The sequence below is a fragment of the Lepus europaeus genome, chromosome 16 (assembly GCF_033115175.1).
Source record: "Lepus europaeus isolate LE1 chromosome 16, mLepTim1.pri, whole genome shotgun sequence".
Lineage (NCBI taxonomy): Eukaryota > Metazoa > Chordata > Mammalia > Lagomorpha > Leporidae > Lepus > Lepus europaeus.
The window spans coordinates 26,416,642-26,434,658 of NC_084842.1; the positions used below are offsets into that span (position 1 = coordinate 26,416,642).

At 42.8% G+C, this 18,017-nt stretch overlaps 1 protein-coding gene across 12 annotated transcripts in view; it reads right to left on the reverse strand.

The window, feature by feature from the left end:
* PRIMPOL (primase and DNA directed polymerase) overlaps positions 1 to 17,744 on the reverse strand; it is a 51,224-nt gene extending 33,480 nt beyond the window's left edge. For 4 of the 12 annotated variants that reach the window (XM_062213400.1, XM_062213394.1, XM_062213401.1 and 1 more), the window contains exons 1-6: positions 17,602 to 17,744; positions 13,557 to 13,657; positions 12,056 to 12,290; positions 11,695 to 11,792; positions 10,319 to 10,448; positions 3,088 to 3,235 (exon numbers count right to left, since the gene is read on the reverse strand). In XM_062213400.1, coding sequence (XP_062069384.1) covers positions 3,088 to 3,235; positions 10,319 to 10,448; positions 11,695 to 11,792; positions 12,056 to 12,235 — 556 coding nt within the window. In that variant the 5' untranslated portion in view covers positions 12,236 to 12,290; positions 13,557 to 13,657; positions 17,602 to 17,744. The other 8 variants (XM_062213397.1, XM_062213395.1, XM_062213398.1 and 5 more) reach the window with 8 other exon arrangements.
* Positions 17,745 to 18,017: the final 273 nt, after the last annotated feature.

Consider the following 18,017-nt stretch of genomic DNA (forward strand, 5'->3'; position numbering starts at 1 on the left):
TTCTAATAAAGCCTGTCTTACCTTTGACTATATGAAGGAAATTCATTCACAGTCTAGAATGAATGTCATCTGCTTTCAGGAGAGACTGTAGCAGACTGTGAAGGACCTGACATACTTCTCTCTGCCCTTCTTCCCTAGCAACAGATTCTCAGTTTTTAGCCTTACGTTAGTATTTAAAGCGCAGCCTATGAGGAAAGTATACATAGGGATCAAAAAAATATCCTGTCTAGGACTCTGCCCTCTATACTCTGATAATGCAGGCATGCTAAGTAGGCACTAACTCAGCAAATATCAAATGCCTACTTGTATTTATTATTGCTGCTGTTGTATTAATGGTATTATGGACAATATTATAATGTAGTAATATACAATATATCTGGAAATACAATAAATAGATCAATCATATGACCCAGCTATCCTGCTTCTGGGTAAGTATCCAATGGAAATGACATCAGCATATGAAAGAGATACCTTCATTCTCATGTGCTTTGCAACACCATTCATAATAGCCGAGCTACAGAAAACCTAAGTGTCCATGGATAAATAATGGATAAGGAAAATGTGGTACACATACACAATGGAACATTAGTCAGCCATCAAAAGGGATGAAATCCTGACATTAGAGGCAAAATAAATGAAACTGGTAGTCATTACATTAAGTGAAGGAAGTGAGACACAGAAAGTTAACACGTGTCCTCTTTGATATGTGAAAGTTAAAAACGACAGTCAATATAAACTTAGAGCAGTGATTACTAGAGACTGGGAAGTGTGGGAGATAGAAGAGTCTGGATATGGAATACAAAAAAATTGTTGGGGAAAAGTAGATGTTGGTGCTTCATAGCAGAGGGACAACTACAGATCACAGTAACATGTTGTATACCATATAAAGAACTGGAGGAGAGGAACTAGTAGGCTGTAAATGTGGAGGAAAGGTAGGGAGGTGGATATGTTGGCTGCCTGCTTTAATCAGCTTACACCATCACATCTTCTGAAATTTTACACTGTGTCCCATAAAAATGTGCTAGTATTACTTGTTAATCAAAACATTTAAAATAATTTTTAATAAAATACATATATTAGGACATATAAGTTATAATGTAGCTCTAAAAAATTACAAAGGGAAAAGAAAAAGCAATAGTTACGTCCCTAAAGAAATATTAAGTGGCATAGAGAAGATGCAGAAAACAGGAAGTGGCAAATGCTCTGACAATAAGCACTGGGTGCTTTCTACGACCCTAAGGAACAGTAACCTGTATCATAGGGTTTGGATGTGACAAAAACCGATGACTTGATATCTACACTGAGTCTTAACAGACCGGGAGAATAGGAGGTATGGCTCTTCAGACAGAATTGAACAGTGCGAAGGCCCAAGGATTCCAGAAAATGCAGGCCACAGTGGGAGCTGAGTGAGGAGGGCAGATAGGGACAGTCCAGGCTAGGGCACAATAGTTTTGCAAACTAAGACATCAGTACGTCTTTGTGAAGGTAATGAATAATCCTTGAAGGGTGTGACAACTTCATCAGCTCACACTGGCTGACTCAAAAAGCAGGTACACATGGCAGGCACCGCAGCTCACTAGGCAAATCCTCCACCTTGTGGCGCCGGCACACCGGGTTCTAGTCCCGGTCGGGGCGCCGGATTCTGTCCCGGTTGCCCCTCTTCCAGGCCAGCTCTCTGCTGTGGCCAGGGAGTGCAGTGGAGGATGGCCCAAGTACTTGGGCCCGAAGCACCTGGCTCCTGCCATCGGATCAGCGCGGTGTGCCGGTCGCAGCGCGCCAACCGCGGCGGCCATTGGAGGGTGAACCAACGGCAAAGGAAGACCTTTCTCTCTATCTCTCTCACTGTCCACTCTGCCTGTCAAAAAAAAAAAAAAAAAAAAAAGCAGGTACACATAAGGGGACACCAAAATTTTTACTTGGGTAAGTAGATGGACAGGTGGACAGGGACACAGAAGTGTCGCAGAAGGAGGAGCCAAGATTTGGGGAAGATAAGGAATTTGTTCTAGGACATGCTGAGTTTGAAGTGTGTGTAAGGACATTTAGTATCGGCTGGCTATATGGGTCTGGGAGAACAATTTGGGCTGAAGATAAAGATTTGAGAGTCAGGACATAGATGATGATTTAAGTAATGATAGCGGTCACCATCCAAGTGAGAACAGTAGGAAGAGGGACAAGGACAGATCCCACAATTACTAGGATCTAAGGGTGAGAGAGAGAAAGTCCAATCAAGGGGGTAGATAACAGATAATGAGGAGACCAGTGTACACAGCATACTAGGTCACCGTGACCTGGCATTATCCTAAACTAGTTTTCAGGTTCCTGATTTTTATGTCAGTCCTCTAGCTACCATGTTCATGCCTTTACCCTATGTGGCTGTAAAACTGTAAAACACTTGTAGCTCTGAGATACATTATCTGTTACCTGAACTTCAGTCAATCACCGGTTTGAACCTCAAAACTTGCCCAATCACTGCTTTGATCAACACTCAGGATTTTGGCTTTTATTGAGACCTTGATTTTTGGCATTTTCATTGTGCCTATTTGTCTCTCTGTGAGACTGACTTGGTTTTATACCTGAACCTGTTATCTATAAATGCCCAGTCCTGGGAAAATACTCTGGTTATACTTTCAGGATTATACATCTAGACTTCATCTTAATCCTTAAATACTGCCTGGAATAATCAATAAGCCTTCCTTGACATGACCTGGGACCCAAGCCCCATGGCTAAAACAAAGGTCAAAAATCCAGGTACGACGCATCATAGGTAAGGCTTGAAATGGAAACGCCTCTCAGAATTACCTAGAAAACAAAAAATGAACCCTACTGGAATAGAGACCATGTCAGGACATACACGGCCACCCAAATACCTATGATGAGAACCAATAATGCCAACTACATCTTGAGTAGGCTGATGTGCCTGGATGACAGGTCTGTATTAAGTAAATCCTCAAAACACAAAACATCACATTTCATTTTAGTTTAATTACCATAAAATCTAGCAAGTATTGTTAAAAATTTCAAGAGGAATAGGAAAATTAAGAGTTTTTAATATAACTCCGTGATTTTTTTAAAAACCAGTGCACTTACCAACATGGATGTTATCTTTAAATGCCACGTCATGGAGCTGAAATATCAGATGGCGGCTAAATTTTTCATCAGTGCTAGAATCCAAGTTGAAAACATCTTCAGCTGAGCAACTTACACTATATGAGTCCTGAAGTGCTCTACAGACATGCTAAAAACACAAAGCATAAATACTTCTATTTTTTGTTTTAAAAATTTTCTATGAACAAAATTCAAGTATCTTGGTACCAGTAAGTTTAACTAATACAAAATCATTAAAAATTAGCTTTACTGGCCAGCGCCACGGCTCACTAGGCTGATCCTCTGCCTGCGGCGCCAGTACTCCAGGTTCTAGTCCCAGTCGGGGCACCGGATTCTGTCCCGCTTGCTCCTCTTCCAGTTCAGCTCTCTGCTGTGGCCCGGGAAGGCAGTGGAGGATGGCCCAAGTGCTTGGGCCCTACACCCGCATGGGAGACCAGGAGGAAGCACCTGGCTCTTGGCTTAGGATCGGCACAGTGCGCCGGCTGTAGCAGCCATTTGGGGGGTGAACCAACGGAAGGAAGACCTTTCTCTCTGTCTCTCTCTCTCTCTAACTCTGCCTGTCAAAAAAAAATTAGCTTTACTATCAGGATGTGTACAATATAACCTAATTTATTTATAAACTGAAAACCTGTAATTTTTAAATTATACAAGTTTATATTGTTAAAAACAATCAGGCTCTCAGGATTGAAGAGGCCTCTTAGCAGCCAAACAATTTGCACATTAACCTCCTCTACAATCACATTAAAAATATTTTAAGTATCTCTTTAAATGTCACCTCTGAGTTTAAAATTTTTTATAGTTCCAATTCTCAGAAAATGTCTCATTCATACTGAACCCAAAACCACTCTCAAGAAACCACCTTTGGTGCTAGAAGACACTGACATTGAAAGCAGTCATGCATTGTGGAAAGGCAGCAAGCACATACTTGGAACTAAAGATTTGAAGTCAGAGATCTAAGCTTGAGTTCTGGTTTTGACGTTTACCACCTCTAATTTTAATCAAACCTAAATACATTCTTCAACTGCTAAGCAGCAAAAATAGCTAACTTTGGAATCATGAAAGGAGTAAAATAAGAAAACGAGATTAGGCCGGCGCCGTGGCTTAACAGGCTAATCCTCCACCTTGTGGCGCCGGCACACCAGGTTCTAGTCCTGGTCGGGGCGCTGGATTCTACCCCGGTTGCCCCTCTTCCAGGCCAGCTCTCTGCTATGGCCCGGGAAGGCAGTGGAGGATGGCCCAAGTCCTTGGGCCCTGCACCCGCATGGGAGACCAGGAGAAGCACCTGGCTCCTGGCTTTGGATCAGCGAGATGCGCTGGCCACAGCGGCCATTGGAGGGTGAACCAACGGCAAAAAAGGAAGACCTTTCTCTCTGTCTCTCTCTCTCACTGTCCACTCTGCCTGTCAAAAAAAAAAAAAAAAGAAAACGAGATTAAAGAGTTAGCACAGTGCCTGGCACATGTAAGTGCCTAGAAGTATTGGCTATGCAACCATAAGACACAGCACTTCTCCCTAGGCTTGTCTTCTCATTTGCAAAATGAAGCCACTAAGAACCTCCAGATAGGGTTATTTTGAGATTAGCCAAAACGTTTAATGCCACCACTTAGATACCCAACAGTTATGCAATAAATTAGAATTATGGCCGGTGCCGTGGCTTAACAGGCTAATCCTCTGCCTTGCGGCACCGGCACACCACGTTCTAATCCCGGTTGCCCCTCTTCCAGGCCAGCTCTCTGCTATGGCCCGGGAAGGCAGTGGAGGATGGCCCAAGTCCTTGGGCCCTGCACCCGCATGGGAGACCAGGAGAAGCACCTGGCTCCTGGCTTCGGATCAGCGAGATGCGCTGGCCAGAGCGGCCATTGGAGGGTGAACCAACAGCAAAAAGGAAGACCTTTCTCTCTGTCTCTCTCTCACACTATCCACTCTGCCTGTCAAAAAAAAAAAAAAAAAAATTAGAATTATTAGCTGGGGCCGGCACTGTGGCAAAGCAGGTTAACTCCCTGGCCTGAAGCACCAGCATCCCATATGGGCGGTGGTTCAAGACCCAGCTGCTCCACTTCAAATCCAGCTCTCTGTTATGGCCTGGGAAAGCAGTAGAAGATGGCCCAAGACCTTGGGCCCCTGCACCCACGTGGGAGACCTGGAAGAAGCTCCTGGCTCCTGATCGGCACAGCTCCGGCCATTTTGGCCAAACGGGGAGTGAACCAACGGATAGAAGACCTCTCTCTGCCTTTCTTTTGTGTAACTGACTTTCAAATAAACAAATCTTTAAAAAAAAATTAGCATCATTTCGGCATTATTCTAGCACCACACTCCCCTTCATACTTTTCAATTCTCATTTTCTCCAAAGGTTGCCTCAGTGTCCCAGTCTGCATCCAATTCCCCCATGTAGTCCAACTCACTTTCTAGTACTTAGTTACAATTTTACTTGTTCATTTACTTGATTTTGAGGTTTCCTCTGTATCACAGAGGTTATCCCCCAACATCTATTTTCTCCCTCTTCCCTAGAAACAGAACCACAATTTTTAGCTAAATGGAAGCCAGCTAGAACAAAGATACTTCCCCCACTCTGTTATAATAGGGCATAGGCATGTGTCTAAGTCTTGCCAGTAGGGGGCAGAAGAAGGTTCTATGCCACTTTAGGCTTCATTCTTTTTTTATTTTTTATTTTTATTTTTTATTTTTTGACAGGCAGAGTGGACAGTGAGAGAGAGAAACAGAGAGAAAGGTCTTCCTTTTGCCGTTGGTTCACCCTCCAATGGCCGCCGCGGCCGGCGCACCACACTGATCCAAAGCCAGGAGCCAGGTGCTTCTCCTGGTCTCCCATGGGGTGCAGGGCCCAAGCACTTGGGCCATCCTCCACTGCACTCCCTGGCCACAGCAGAGAGCTGGCCTGGAAGAGGGGCAACCGGGACAGAATCCGGCACCCCCACCGGAACTAGAACCTGGTGTGCCGGCGCCGCTAGGCGGAGGATTAACCTGTTGAGCCATGGCACCGGCCTAGGCTTCATTCTTAAAGGGGAGAAGTAGGCGCTGCTCTTCTCCATTCAACTGACTAGAAGGCAGACAACTTGGGGTGAGCCACCTTGGACAGTATCAATAAGGCAACATCTTAGGAACAGCAAAGCAAAAGACTAGTCCCTAACAGTGGAGCCACACTGGATGTTACATGAGACAGAAATAAGGTTGTATCTTGTTTAAGTTACATCTATCCTAGGTTAGATTATAAATTCCTTGAACTCAAACTTTGAGCTCGCTATTGTATTCCCAAGGCAAGGCACTGTGTCTGATGCTTAGCAAAACTTGAAAATACTTTACTAAATGAATAAAGCTGAGTTGTTAGCTTTGGAACTACAGAGAATAAATTTAGGTACCCTAGGTAATATAAGTAATCACACTCTATTAGATTCTCTTTCCCAAGTTAAACTTTAAGTAAACTTTTTTTTTTCAGAGTCACAGAGAGGTAGAGCCAGATTGAGAGAAGTCTTCCATCCGCTGGTTCACTCCCCAGATGACCACAGCAGCCAGAGCTGAACTGATCTGAATCCAGAGAGCCAGGAGCTGCTTCTGGGTCTCCCACGCGGATGCAAGGGCCCAAGGACTTGGGCCATCTTCTACTGCTTTCCCAGGCCATAGCAGAGCCGGACTGGATGTGCAGCAGCTGGGACTCGAACCAGCACCCACATGGGATGCTGGCACTTTGGGCCAGGGCTTTAACCTGTTGTGTCACAGTGCTGACCCCTAAATAAACATTTAAGTTCTTTAAGTGTAAACGTAAAATCATTGTGGAAAATAGTATGGAGGTTCCTCAAAAAACTAAAAATAGAACTAACCATATGACCCAGAAATCCCTCTTCTGGGCATATATCTAAGAAATGAAATCGATCTGCCAAAGAACTAACTGCATGCCAGTGTTTATTGCAGTACTACTCACAACAGCCAGGTGTCCATCAGCTAATGAATGGATAAAGATGTGGGGTATATATCACGATTACTCAGCTATAAAAAAAAAAAGTCTTGTCATTTCCAACAATGTGGATGCAAGTGGAGGTCAGTATGTTAAGTGAAATAAGCCAAGCACAGAAAAACAAGTATCATATGATCTCATTCATACGTGGACTCTACAAAAATTGGGTGATCTCACAGAAGTTAAAAATATAATTGTGGTTACCAGAGGCTAGGGTAGGAAGTGACAAGGGAGGGATGGGCAAAGGTTGATTGATAGGTACCAGGCTATAGCTAGATAGGAATATAGATAGGAATAAGAAATTATGGGGTTCTATTATACAGTAGGCTGAAGATAATATTATTTTACTGTATAATTCTCTATTTAAAGAAAGTAGAAGATGGGATTTTTCCACGTTTTCATGGGAAAGAAATGTTAATGCTTGAAAAGATAATTTCCCCTGACTGGACATTATACAATGCATATACCTCATGAAACATCACATAGTACCCCATAAATATGTACAAATTTTCTATGCCTTTAAGTTCTTTTTAAAAAAACTTTATAAAGAAAATTGTTATGTAAATAATTTATAATCCAGAAGTTAAAAATGTGTGATTTCTTGAAGAATGTTACCTGTTGAAAGGCTTTATAAAATGCATTAGATGGGGCCAACCCTGCAGCATACTGGTAACTGGTATAGTGGCACTGGTTCGAGTCCCGGCTGTACCACTTCCAACCCAGCTCTCTGCTATGGCCTGAGAAAGCAGAAGCTGGCCCCTTGGGCTCCTGCACCCGCGTGGGAGACCCAGAAACTCCAGGTTTCTGGTTTCAGATGAGCTTAGCTCTGGCCGATGCGGCCATCTGGGGAGTGAACCAGTGGATGAAGACCTCCCCTCTCCACTCTCCACTCTTCCCCTCTCTCCCTCTCCTTGCCCCTCTCCTCTGTCTTTCAAAATAAATGAATTTTTTAAAAAAGCATTAGCATTCGAATTCATTCTAATTAGCTGACTTATGGAAACTTGTCCATTAAGTCACTGAATCAAAGGATATTACATATTATGACTAATTACTATTAACCAGTTATTTATAAACCACCTGTTAAGAGTTGACCTAATTTATGCATATTCATATAGACATGTAAAAGATATAGTACTTACTGGATTATAAACTTGTTACATAAAAAATAAACAAAAATAATTTCAATACACTCATATACAAAGGCACTATATTAAAATATTCCTAATAAGAACTGTTCTACCAACATGCTAAACAAGTTAAATAAAAACGCTAAATTTGTATTAAAATAAATTTTTAACTTAATTCATTTTCCCCCAGCTTTTGCTGATACAGATTAGTTGTCCAAGACTAAGGCATCATAAAGAATTTGGGAAAAAAAGTTGAAGAACCTGCATGATGTTTGCCACATGTGTCTAATCTATGTAACAACGGTGTTTGTTAGTGTTGATATCATTGTGGAAATTCCTAGTTTCTCAGACCATATATTACTTCTTGATCACTGGCATAACCATAGTTATGTGCCAATGAAAAGTCTGAATTATAATTCCCCATAGGATACATAGAACATACACAGTAGACTCTGTTTTGGATGGTAAACGTACCTCAGACACCATTAACAAGTCAATATTTAAAGATTACTGAAAATATAACATTTAACACAATTTACTATTTCAAGGAAAATGGTTTTTTTGGGGTGGAGGTTTTATGTCTATTTTGCCTACTTCAAAGATACGAACATTTAATATATTTAAAGGTATTTGCTGACATTTTTCAAATAAATGTAGTCAGACATGCAGAGGTCTAACAAAAGCAGATACACTTAAATCTGTATACATCTGAAAAATTATAAAATGGCTCACCTACAAAATTATTCAATTAACCTTTTAAAACAATGTTAGTACCTACTTAGAGGCCAATAGTCAATCCTTTTTATTTAAAGATTTATTTATTTTATTTGAAAGTCAGAGTTACATACACAGAGAGGCAGAGAGAGAGAGAGGTCTTCCATCCATCCACTGGTTCACTCCTCAGATGATTGCAACAGCTGGAGCTGCACTAATACAAAGCCAGGAGCCAGGAGCTTCCTCCAGTCTCCGATGCGGGTGCAGGGGCCCAATGATTTGGGTCATCTTTCCCAGGCCACAGCAGAGAGCTGGATGGGAAGTCGAGCAGCTGAGACTCAAACCAGCACCCACATGGGATGCCAACACTGCAGGTGGCAGCTTTACCTGCTACGCCACAGTGCCTGCCCCATCTACACATTTTTAATACAATTTCATAGAATATAATCTTTAAATTTTAAAAAAATAATCCTAATAGAACTTAGCTGTTCAAACCCACATTATCCTTTTTAGTAACTTCCTGTTTGACGCAGCTAAATTAAAAATACTAGAACTACATTCTTTTTCTGTAAGTTGATAACAGTGACAATGGTATTTCTAGACAAGGTTTTGTAAACAACTAGCTGCAGAGCATGGGGTAGGAGTTAGTCTCTTCTAGATCTTTCCTCTTTCATGAAGGTACAAGAAAAAAATGCTTTCCAGAATTCCTGCCAGTTCAAACATTCTGATACTACTTTTAGTCCAAGTTTCCTTTAAGTTCATTTCAGTATCAATTTTTATAGTACAATTACTTTGCCTGGTCTTTACCAGCATTTGCTATTTGTACTGGAGATTAGAGAATTAACACGTAACTGCAAACTGCAGATAATCTCAAAATTTCTATCTTTATGAAGGCTTAAAAAAAAAATTTACTTGAGAGGCAGAGTTAAAGAGAGAGGGACAGAGAGAGGTCTTCCATCTACTGGTTCACTCCCCGAATGGCCGAAACGGCTGGAGCTGGGATGATCTGAAGCCAGGAGCTTCTTCCGTGTCTCTCATACAGTGCAGGGCCCACACACTTTACTGCTTTCCCAGGCTATCAGCAGGGAGCTAGATCAGAAGCAGAGCAGCCAGAACTTGAACCGGCGCCCATATGAGACGCTGGTGCCACAGGCAGATGCTTAAACTACTACACCACCGCGCCAGCCCCTCTAGGTTTTTTTAAATCCAGGTATAGTAATAGTACAAAATATGTGGACCTAAGTCGGACTTTTCACAGTTTACCCATAGAAGTGATATTTAAAAATCAAAGTCACAAGGAAAAGTCACAAGAAAAGGAGGAGAAACATTACATAGATAGGACTGAGTAACTGAATGAAGAGATGAATGGACAGCTACAAAGAAAAAAAACCGGAGTCTCCCATTTACCTCAATGAGTAATGCAACCATCTTTTTCCCGTCAGCTCCTGGATTGGCAGGTTTGTTAAATTCCAGATCAAAATAAAGCTTGCACACAGCATTTTCAGGAATAACTTCATAGCAGTGCAAGAGATTTTTTCTAAATTGAATAATTCAAAAGTATTATTTATATCTGTACCTTTTAAATGATGGAATTTGATCCGATGAAGTACTGTGTTAACTATGCTTAAGTACAGGTAACTAGGAAATAATGACAAGATAACGTGAACCTGTTCACAACAGGTTTACGGCTCATAGCGTCAACAATTTATATTAAGTAAGATTTAACAATCATACTCAGTTAACATTACTTAACTGGAAAACAGTCAATCCTATAGTGTTATTCATTACACAGATGATTTTGATCATGTATAATACTTCTGTATTTTGTTTTGGTGCCACTGTGAAATAAATTGAGAAAACAATGTTCTTTCTCAAACTGGGATCCCAGAAAGACATACTCTTGGGATTCCATGAATTCTGCATACGAACTGTAAAATTTTATGTTAGGAAGATAATATTTTTAAAGTGGTAAAAAAAATTCTAAATTAGCTGATTTCAATAAACTTCCAGTGCTCATATTTCTAGTTATATTCCTGTTGGTGTACAGAGGATGACTTTCACATGGGTTATTTAGACACTAGCCTAGTAAATAAATGGTATGTGGGCTAAGTCAAGTTCAGCTGGCCTCCTTTACAAATAAAAGGTTTGCAGTAATTTGAAGAAAAGTGAAAGGAGAATTGTATCATCATATGGCATGGGTAGGACTGGATCTCAACACGTACTCACTCTGAAGCAGTCAGCATCATCTTTATATTGCACAAAGAGATTTAGTTTCAGCAATATCTTTCATGTTATCTTAATGATTTTAATTCAACACCACCTGGCACTGCATGTATGTAGACATAAGTAAATCTACATGGTTTGCATGTTTACAAACACAAAACTACTCAAGCAACTTTGTAATAAAAGTACTTTTAAGTCAATACAAGGCATCCATATTGACTCTTTTCCATACACAAGTCTGAAACATAGTTGAGTAGGCCACTCAGATAAAGCAGATATTACATAATGTGAGTATTCATTTATGATTAATAGTACAATATGTATTTGAAAAAGGATTTCCTTTGGATACATGAACAAGGTGTTTGTATGATTTTCTTCAACACTTGGTGAGACAACTGCGTGATGCCATGAGAAGGAACTGCAGAGGTTAATTCTGACAGGTAAGAAATAACTAACCACGTAGTCAAGAACTGTGAAAGCTAATTCAGCCTCAATTTCACCAGAGTTTCTAGAGTTAGTAAATATAACTTTAATGGGTTGTTCTGTTACAAACAACTTACCGGGATTTATAGTAAAACCAAAGCTGAGCATAGGTTGTTACAAGATAAATACGTTGTCCATCTCCCATTTTGTATTCCAAAGCAAATACATGAACATCCTATATAAAATAAAAAATGTTCAAAAAAGTAAAAAAACACATGTAAATTCAACTGTAGCTACTGAATATTCATAAAGAATTTTATTCAATTTTCAGATTTTTTTAAATACCAGGTTCTGAAACAGAAGTTCAACAATTGATTTATTTGAAAGGCAGAGTTATAGACTGAGATCTTCTACCCACTGGTTCACTCCCCAAATGCCTGCAAACTCAAGTTTAAGAAATCTTATAGATCTATAGAAAATTTAAAATGAGGCAGTTACCTGTTTACAGCTTTTAACGAAATTAAAAGCTTCAGTTTGACGACGAAATAGCTTCCAAATGGAGGGTGGTTGCTCTGGCCTGGACAGGCTTGGTCTATACACTGAGCACAATGGTTTCCTCTTATAATAAGATGCTCGCTCCTCAATCTGCTTCAGTTTTTCTTCCCACTTTCTATTCATTGGTTCAGAAGGCAAGAACAATTCCTATGCCATGTAATCTTTCTATTGATTACTACTAAAAAACACAAAGACTATTAGTTTCTTTATTTAGCATTTTTGTTTGATTAGATTTCAAAACTCATTTCCTGGCACTTATTTTCTTGTGGGCTTTATATTTTATTCTTTGGATGGAGTTTTACAAGCAGAAAAGTTGTTTATCAGAAATCTTTAAATTCTGGCTTTTCCATCAAACAGTACCGTGACCTTGGACAACATAATGAAGCTTCCTGAATCTTACTTTAACCAAGTACAAAATGAGAATCAACATCATCTTGAATACTTTATAAATTTCCCATGAGAATGTGATAAAAATGTGTCACAAATTACAAAGCCTCATGTATACATAAGTGCTTTTTGTATCATTATAGTTTTTATTGTAACTCTTGTATTCCATGAAGTGCTAACTACCTGGATCAGCTTGTGCTGCTACCTTTGCTACTGCTCTTGTATTATTTCTTAATGCAGAGTTCATGAATAGATACCAACATGCATTTTTTATATTTCTTTTCCACTATTTTTGTCCATTTCTCTTCTTCTCTCCCAAAATAATTTTTATTTGGGAAAACAGGTGTAAGGAAAGAATTACAATATGGCTAGTTTGGGGTGTCTATAGGAACGGCCGAATTTTGCTTCCATATGATACTTATATGCTAGCCAGGCCAACGTAAGGGAACCAGGCAACATTTTTCCTGACTTATCTACAAAGGAAAAAGGACAATGTTTTTAGAACAGGAAAACTTCCACTGTAAATGTAAAAACAGCCACAAACACTGCTGGTTCTCCCCAATAAGAGATGCCGTCTAAGCTTGCTCTCACACTGACTTGCTTTGTCCAGTGTCACACTGACAGACATGAAGCGAGCCGAGCTTTCGTAAGTGACTCTGCATCAGCTTTGACTACCCAGGAGTCTTACCCTGAAACTGTCATGCTACGACTCCAGTCTCATAGAAGGTGAAAAGCCATATGGAGTAGACCCAGGGAATCCCAGCCAATAGCCACAACTATCAAATACGTCAGTTAAATCAGTGTGCATGATCCATCATTTGTTTATAATGCATGAGTCAACTCCAGGAGAGACCCACAGAATTGCCTAGCCAACCCACAGAACTGTAACAAAAATGTAGTTTTAAACCATTAAGTTTGGGAATGATCTTTATAAAGAAATAGTATTTGAGAGCTTCTCTTCATTAACATCATCTATCATAATTTACTTATGTGAAAAACATCAGGTGTTTTAAAGGGAAATACATAATAAAGCATTTAAGAGTGAATTTCTATTTACCTTTGGCAATGTCTTTCTGTTTAGCAAGTTGATAAATATCACCTTGAATTTTAGCAGAAAATTTTGCAGCAACAGAAGTTCACTGGCAAATGATATGGTCCCTAAAAGGAAAAATAGAATCCCCTTGAAAGGTTAAGAAAGGAGAGCAGTATCAGATCTTAGAATAAAAAAGATTCAGATTCCAAATCTGACATCTACCATAACAGACCCAAGATTATTCTTAGTTATACCTAATCCATATGAAAATTATAAGCCAAGGAACAAATTCTAAAGGCACTGATAAAGTTCCTAACAGGTATGCCTCAGAAAGGAGTATCATTTCACTAGATTGAGGAGATGGGCAATTTGTTATCAAGAAACTGCTTTAACTTGTCAATGGTTCCTTATTATAAAATAGAATCTGAATATTCAGTTACTCCAATTCACATATGGATAAAATACCACTGTATTTAGATAAAGCTAATTGAGAAGCTGACTTTCTTTGAAATCTACTAACTTTCGTACAAATCTGATTACTCAATGAAGACAATAAGGACTGAATGTGATCATACAGGATCTAACCAACAACTATGAACAACCAAGTAGATATTCACACCAAGACACTGAAATCTTAGTAAGAAAAAAAAAAATTAAGATGTATTTATTTGAAAGCTAGACTTGGAGAGGGGTGGGGAGAGGCAGAGACCTTCCATCCACTGGTCCACTCCCCAAACAGCCACAATGGCTGGGGCCGGGCTTAACAGAAGCTTGGAGCTTCAGCCAAGGCTCCCACATTGGCAACGGAGGCTCCTAACATTTGAGCCACCTTCCACTGCTTTCTCCAGGCACATAGGCAGGGAGCTGGATTGAAGTGGGCCAGCTGGGACTCAAACAGGCACTCCTACAGGATGGCAGCATCACAGACACTGGCTTTAACCCGCTATGTCACAACACCAGCCCATCACCAGGAAAACATTTTGATTTTGTAGAAATCTTTATATGACCATGCAAATGTGTCAAATGTTGAAGCCTTGAAGTCACAATGGAAAACCAGTTTGACTCACTGGACTGGGGAAACCATAAGCATCAACATAAAGAGAATGAGTTCAGTACACATCGTACCCTCCGTGTTCTTTGTTCAGCAAAAATTTTAACAGCTGGGGTGAGGATCAGAAGACAACTGGGACTTGAACTATTCACATAGGAGGTTTGAATGACAGAAGCAAAGGAAATGGAGAACAGGAAGGCATCTGGCATTCTGATTTGGCACTATCATATTCCTCATCCCCACCCTCTGGGAGCTTGTCACCATGTTAGCAATGCTTTTAATTCCTGGTGGAGAAAGAGTGCTGTCTGTCCTTTGTATGATTATACAGCCAAGTTCCTATTCACCAGGGACCATAACTATTTTTGTTAAGTTTGCAACATCCAAAGGGAAATATATTTTTAAAAGTAGGCTTAAAGAGCTCTATTATTTCTTAACATTATTTAACCATGTTGGATACCGATTTTACAACTAAAGGTGGTCTAAGAAAAACAGCTGCTCAGTGCTCTTAGAGTACTAGAGCGGAAAGGGGCACAGGTGATGAAGTGGAGCCCTGGTTGCCTGAGGTTAATGCCCAGACTTGCCCAGCTGGGACCTTCTACGGTCTGCTTCTCAGCAGCAGCTGGACTAGGGGCGTGTGCTTCTATCACTGGCTTCCAGGGAGACTGAAACCCACCTGGCCACGGTTCCCCCAGCCCAGTTCTTCCAGTTCCTTGTGCTCGTTTGTTTACTCGTAAGTTCATCTCTATCCCAACTCCAACTTCTCCCTCTATTTAAGATCAGATTCAACAGCATTTTGTGTGTTCTGGTATTATTACAGTTCTATTATTTATTAACGTTCTGATATTTCAAAGTGTTTTATTGATTTAAGTATGAGTTATAGTGTTGCTTCTACTGCTATCATATTCATAAGAAATATGTGATTGAAATTAATTTTCCAGGATGGCATTGGGGTGCTACCTGCAACATTGGCATCCCATATGAGTGCTGATTCGAGTCATAGCTGCTCCTCTTCTGATCCAGCTCCCTGCTTATGTGCCTGGGAAAGCAGAGGAAGATGCCCCAGGTGCTTGGGCCCCTGCCACTCATATGAGATTCCCAGATGGAGTTCCAGGCTCCTGGCTTCAGCCTGGTCCAGCCCGACTGCTGCAGCCACTTGGGGAGGTACCAGCAAAATGAAAGGTATCTCTCTCCCTCCTCCCCTCCTACTCCCCCTCCTCCTCTAACTCTGAATTTTAAATACAATCTCTTAAATTAATTTTCTGTGGGGCAAGTGTTGTGGTACAGTGGATGTCACCCATATCCCATACTGACGTGCAGGATCAAGACCCAGCTACTTCACTATCCAGCTGCCTGCCAATACACCTGGGTAGAAGCAGATAATGACTCAAGTTCTTGAGCTCCTGCTACCCACGTGGGATACTCAGATGGACTTCCTGTCACCTGCCTGGCCTAGGCCTGCCTGTTATAGCTATTTGGGGGTGAACCAGTGGATTATGATCTCATTCTGTCGCTCTGCCTTTCATATAAATACTGTTAAAAATTAATTCCATAAGGAACTTACAGTAATTTTAATTGTATGTTTACTTCTGGATAAATTAGAGGGGCTGGTGCCGTGGCGCAGTGGGTTAATCCTCCATCTGCAGTACTGGCATCCCATTTGGGCTCCAGTTCTAGTCCCAGCTGTTCCTCTTCCAATCCAGCTCTCTGCTATGGCCTGGGAAAGCAGTACAAGATGGCCCAAGTCCTTGGGCCCCTGCATCTGCGTGGGAGACCCGGAGGAAGCGCCTGGCTTCGAATCGGCGCAGTTCTGGTCATTGCAGCCATCTGGGGAGTGAACCAGTGGAAGAAAGGCCTCTCTGTCTCTGCCTCTCTGTAACTCTACTTCTCAAATAAATAAATAAAATCTTTAAAAAAATTAAATGACAGAATTTTTTCTTCTTAGCCTTTCTATGCCTACACAGATGTAACATATCTAAACTTCCTAAAAACCTCTTGTAAGGGTTAAGAAAGCACAGGGGCTGTATTGTTCTTCTCCGGTTACTCTTTCCTATACTCTGCACAGGAGCTTTCGTCCAAACAGCACAAATGCCCGGCTGGTCATCCTTACAGCCACCGTCCTCACCTCTCATAGGGGTACTCACTCCTGCTCCATGGCATCACTCAAGTCACTGGAGTACACCCCGTGAAGACTAAACCCCTCCAGGACCAGGTCCTAAAGCAGCTTGGACTTCTCTCCTGTTCCCACCGAATGAGCGACTGCCCACTCGCTGCTCCTGGGCCTGTCCTCTCCCACCTGGAACGCCCCGCGCGGCCTCTCCCCTCCCCTTCAAGGTCGGGCTCACGTCCTGCCACGCCTGTACGGAGGACCGGCTGCCATCGGCCAGCAGACATCCCTCCAGCCCGTCTCACTGGAACGTTTCTGCAGGCCGAGTAAACCAAATCAACCCCCAGGAAGACAGCAGACAGCTGGCGCCCATTGACCCGAAGCGTTCTGTGAAGGGTGGGGGCGGGGGCTCATCCAACCACACCTGCGCCTGCCCCCGCAGTGGAGTCCCCGCCCGCCGCAGCGCTCAGCTCCGCAGCCGGGACTCCTAGCCCGGACCCCAGCCGGGAGTCAAAAGCCCAAGTTTAGGCCGGAGTTCAACTCCCGCCACGCTCCCCTCAGCCTAAGGGAACGGCCCCACCTTTTTAAGCCCGGGCGGGGACTGGAACTCTTCAAGGGCCTGTCGCAGCGATACAATAAGAAAGTGGGATGGGGGGCACAGATTTCTGCGCCCCAAAGACAGGCCCTGACTGTGGCCCTGACAAATGGCTGCTCTGTGCTTGGCATCTCCCAGAGCTGTCGGAATCCGCCGCGGAATTTGCGCTCAGGTGTGTTGGTATAGCCTCCCGTGAAAACGCGTCCCAGTCTGCATGAAGTCTGAACCGAGCCCCGGACCCAGAGGCCGCGCCCCAGGAGGGCAGGCAAGGCCTCCGATTTAGGGGCCCGGAATCCTAGGCCGGGTCTCGGGGCATCACCTGAGGGAAGCAGAGATTACCAGCGCCGGTTCCGGAGCTCGGAGCCGGAGGCACCCCCGGCCTTGTCGGCTTTCTCTGTCCGTTTCTGGGCCGGGCGCGGCCTGCGAGTCTCCGGCGGCTTCGCTCCGACGCTCCCAAACGCGGGAGGAGCGGAGCGCGGGAGCCGGACTTCAAACGCGGCGCGGAGGCGGGGCCAAGGCGCGGGGCGGGGCGGCCGAGCCTGGCCCCGAGCTGCGTTCGGAGCGGCGCGGGGCGGGGCGTTCCTGCGAGAGGAGGACGCGCACGAGCTGAGGGGCGGGGCGTGGCCAAGGCGCGGGGCGGGGAGGCGCGGGGCGGGGCGTGCCTGCGAGAGGAGGACGCGCACGAGCCGAGGGGCGGGGCGGGGCTGAGGGGCGGGGCGGGGCGGCCGCGGCGGG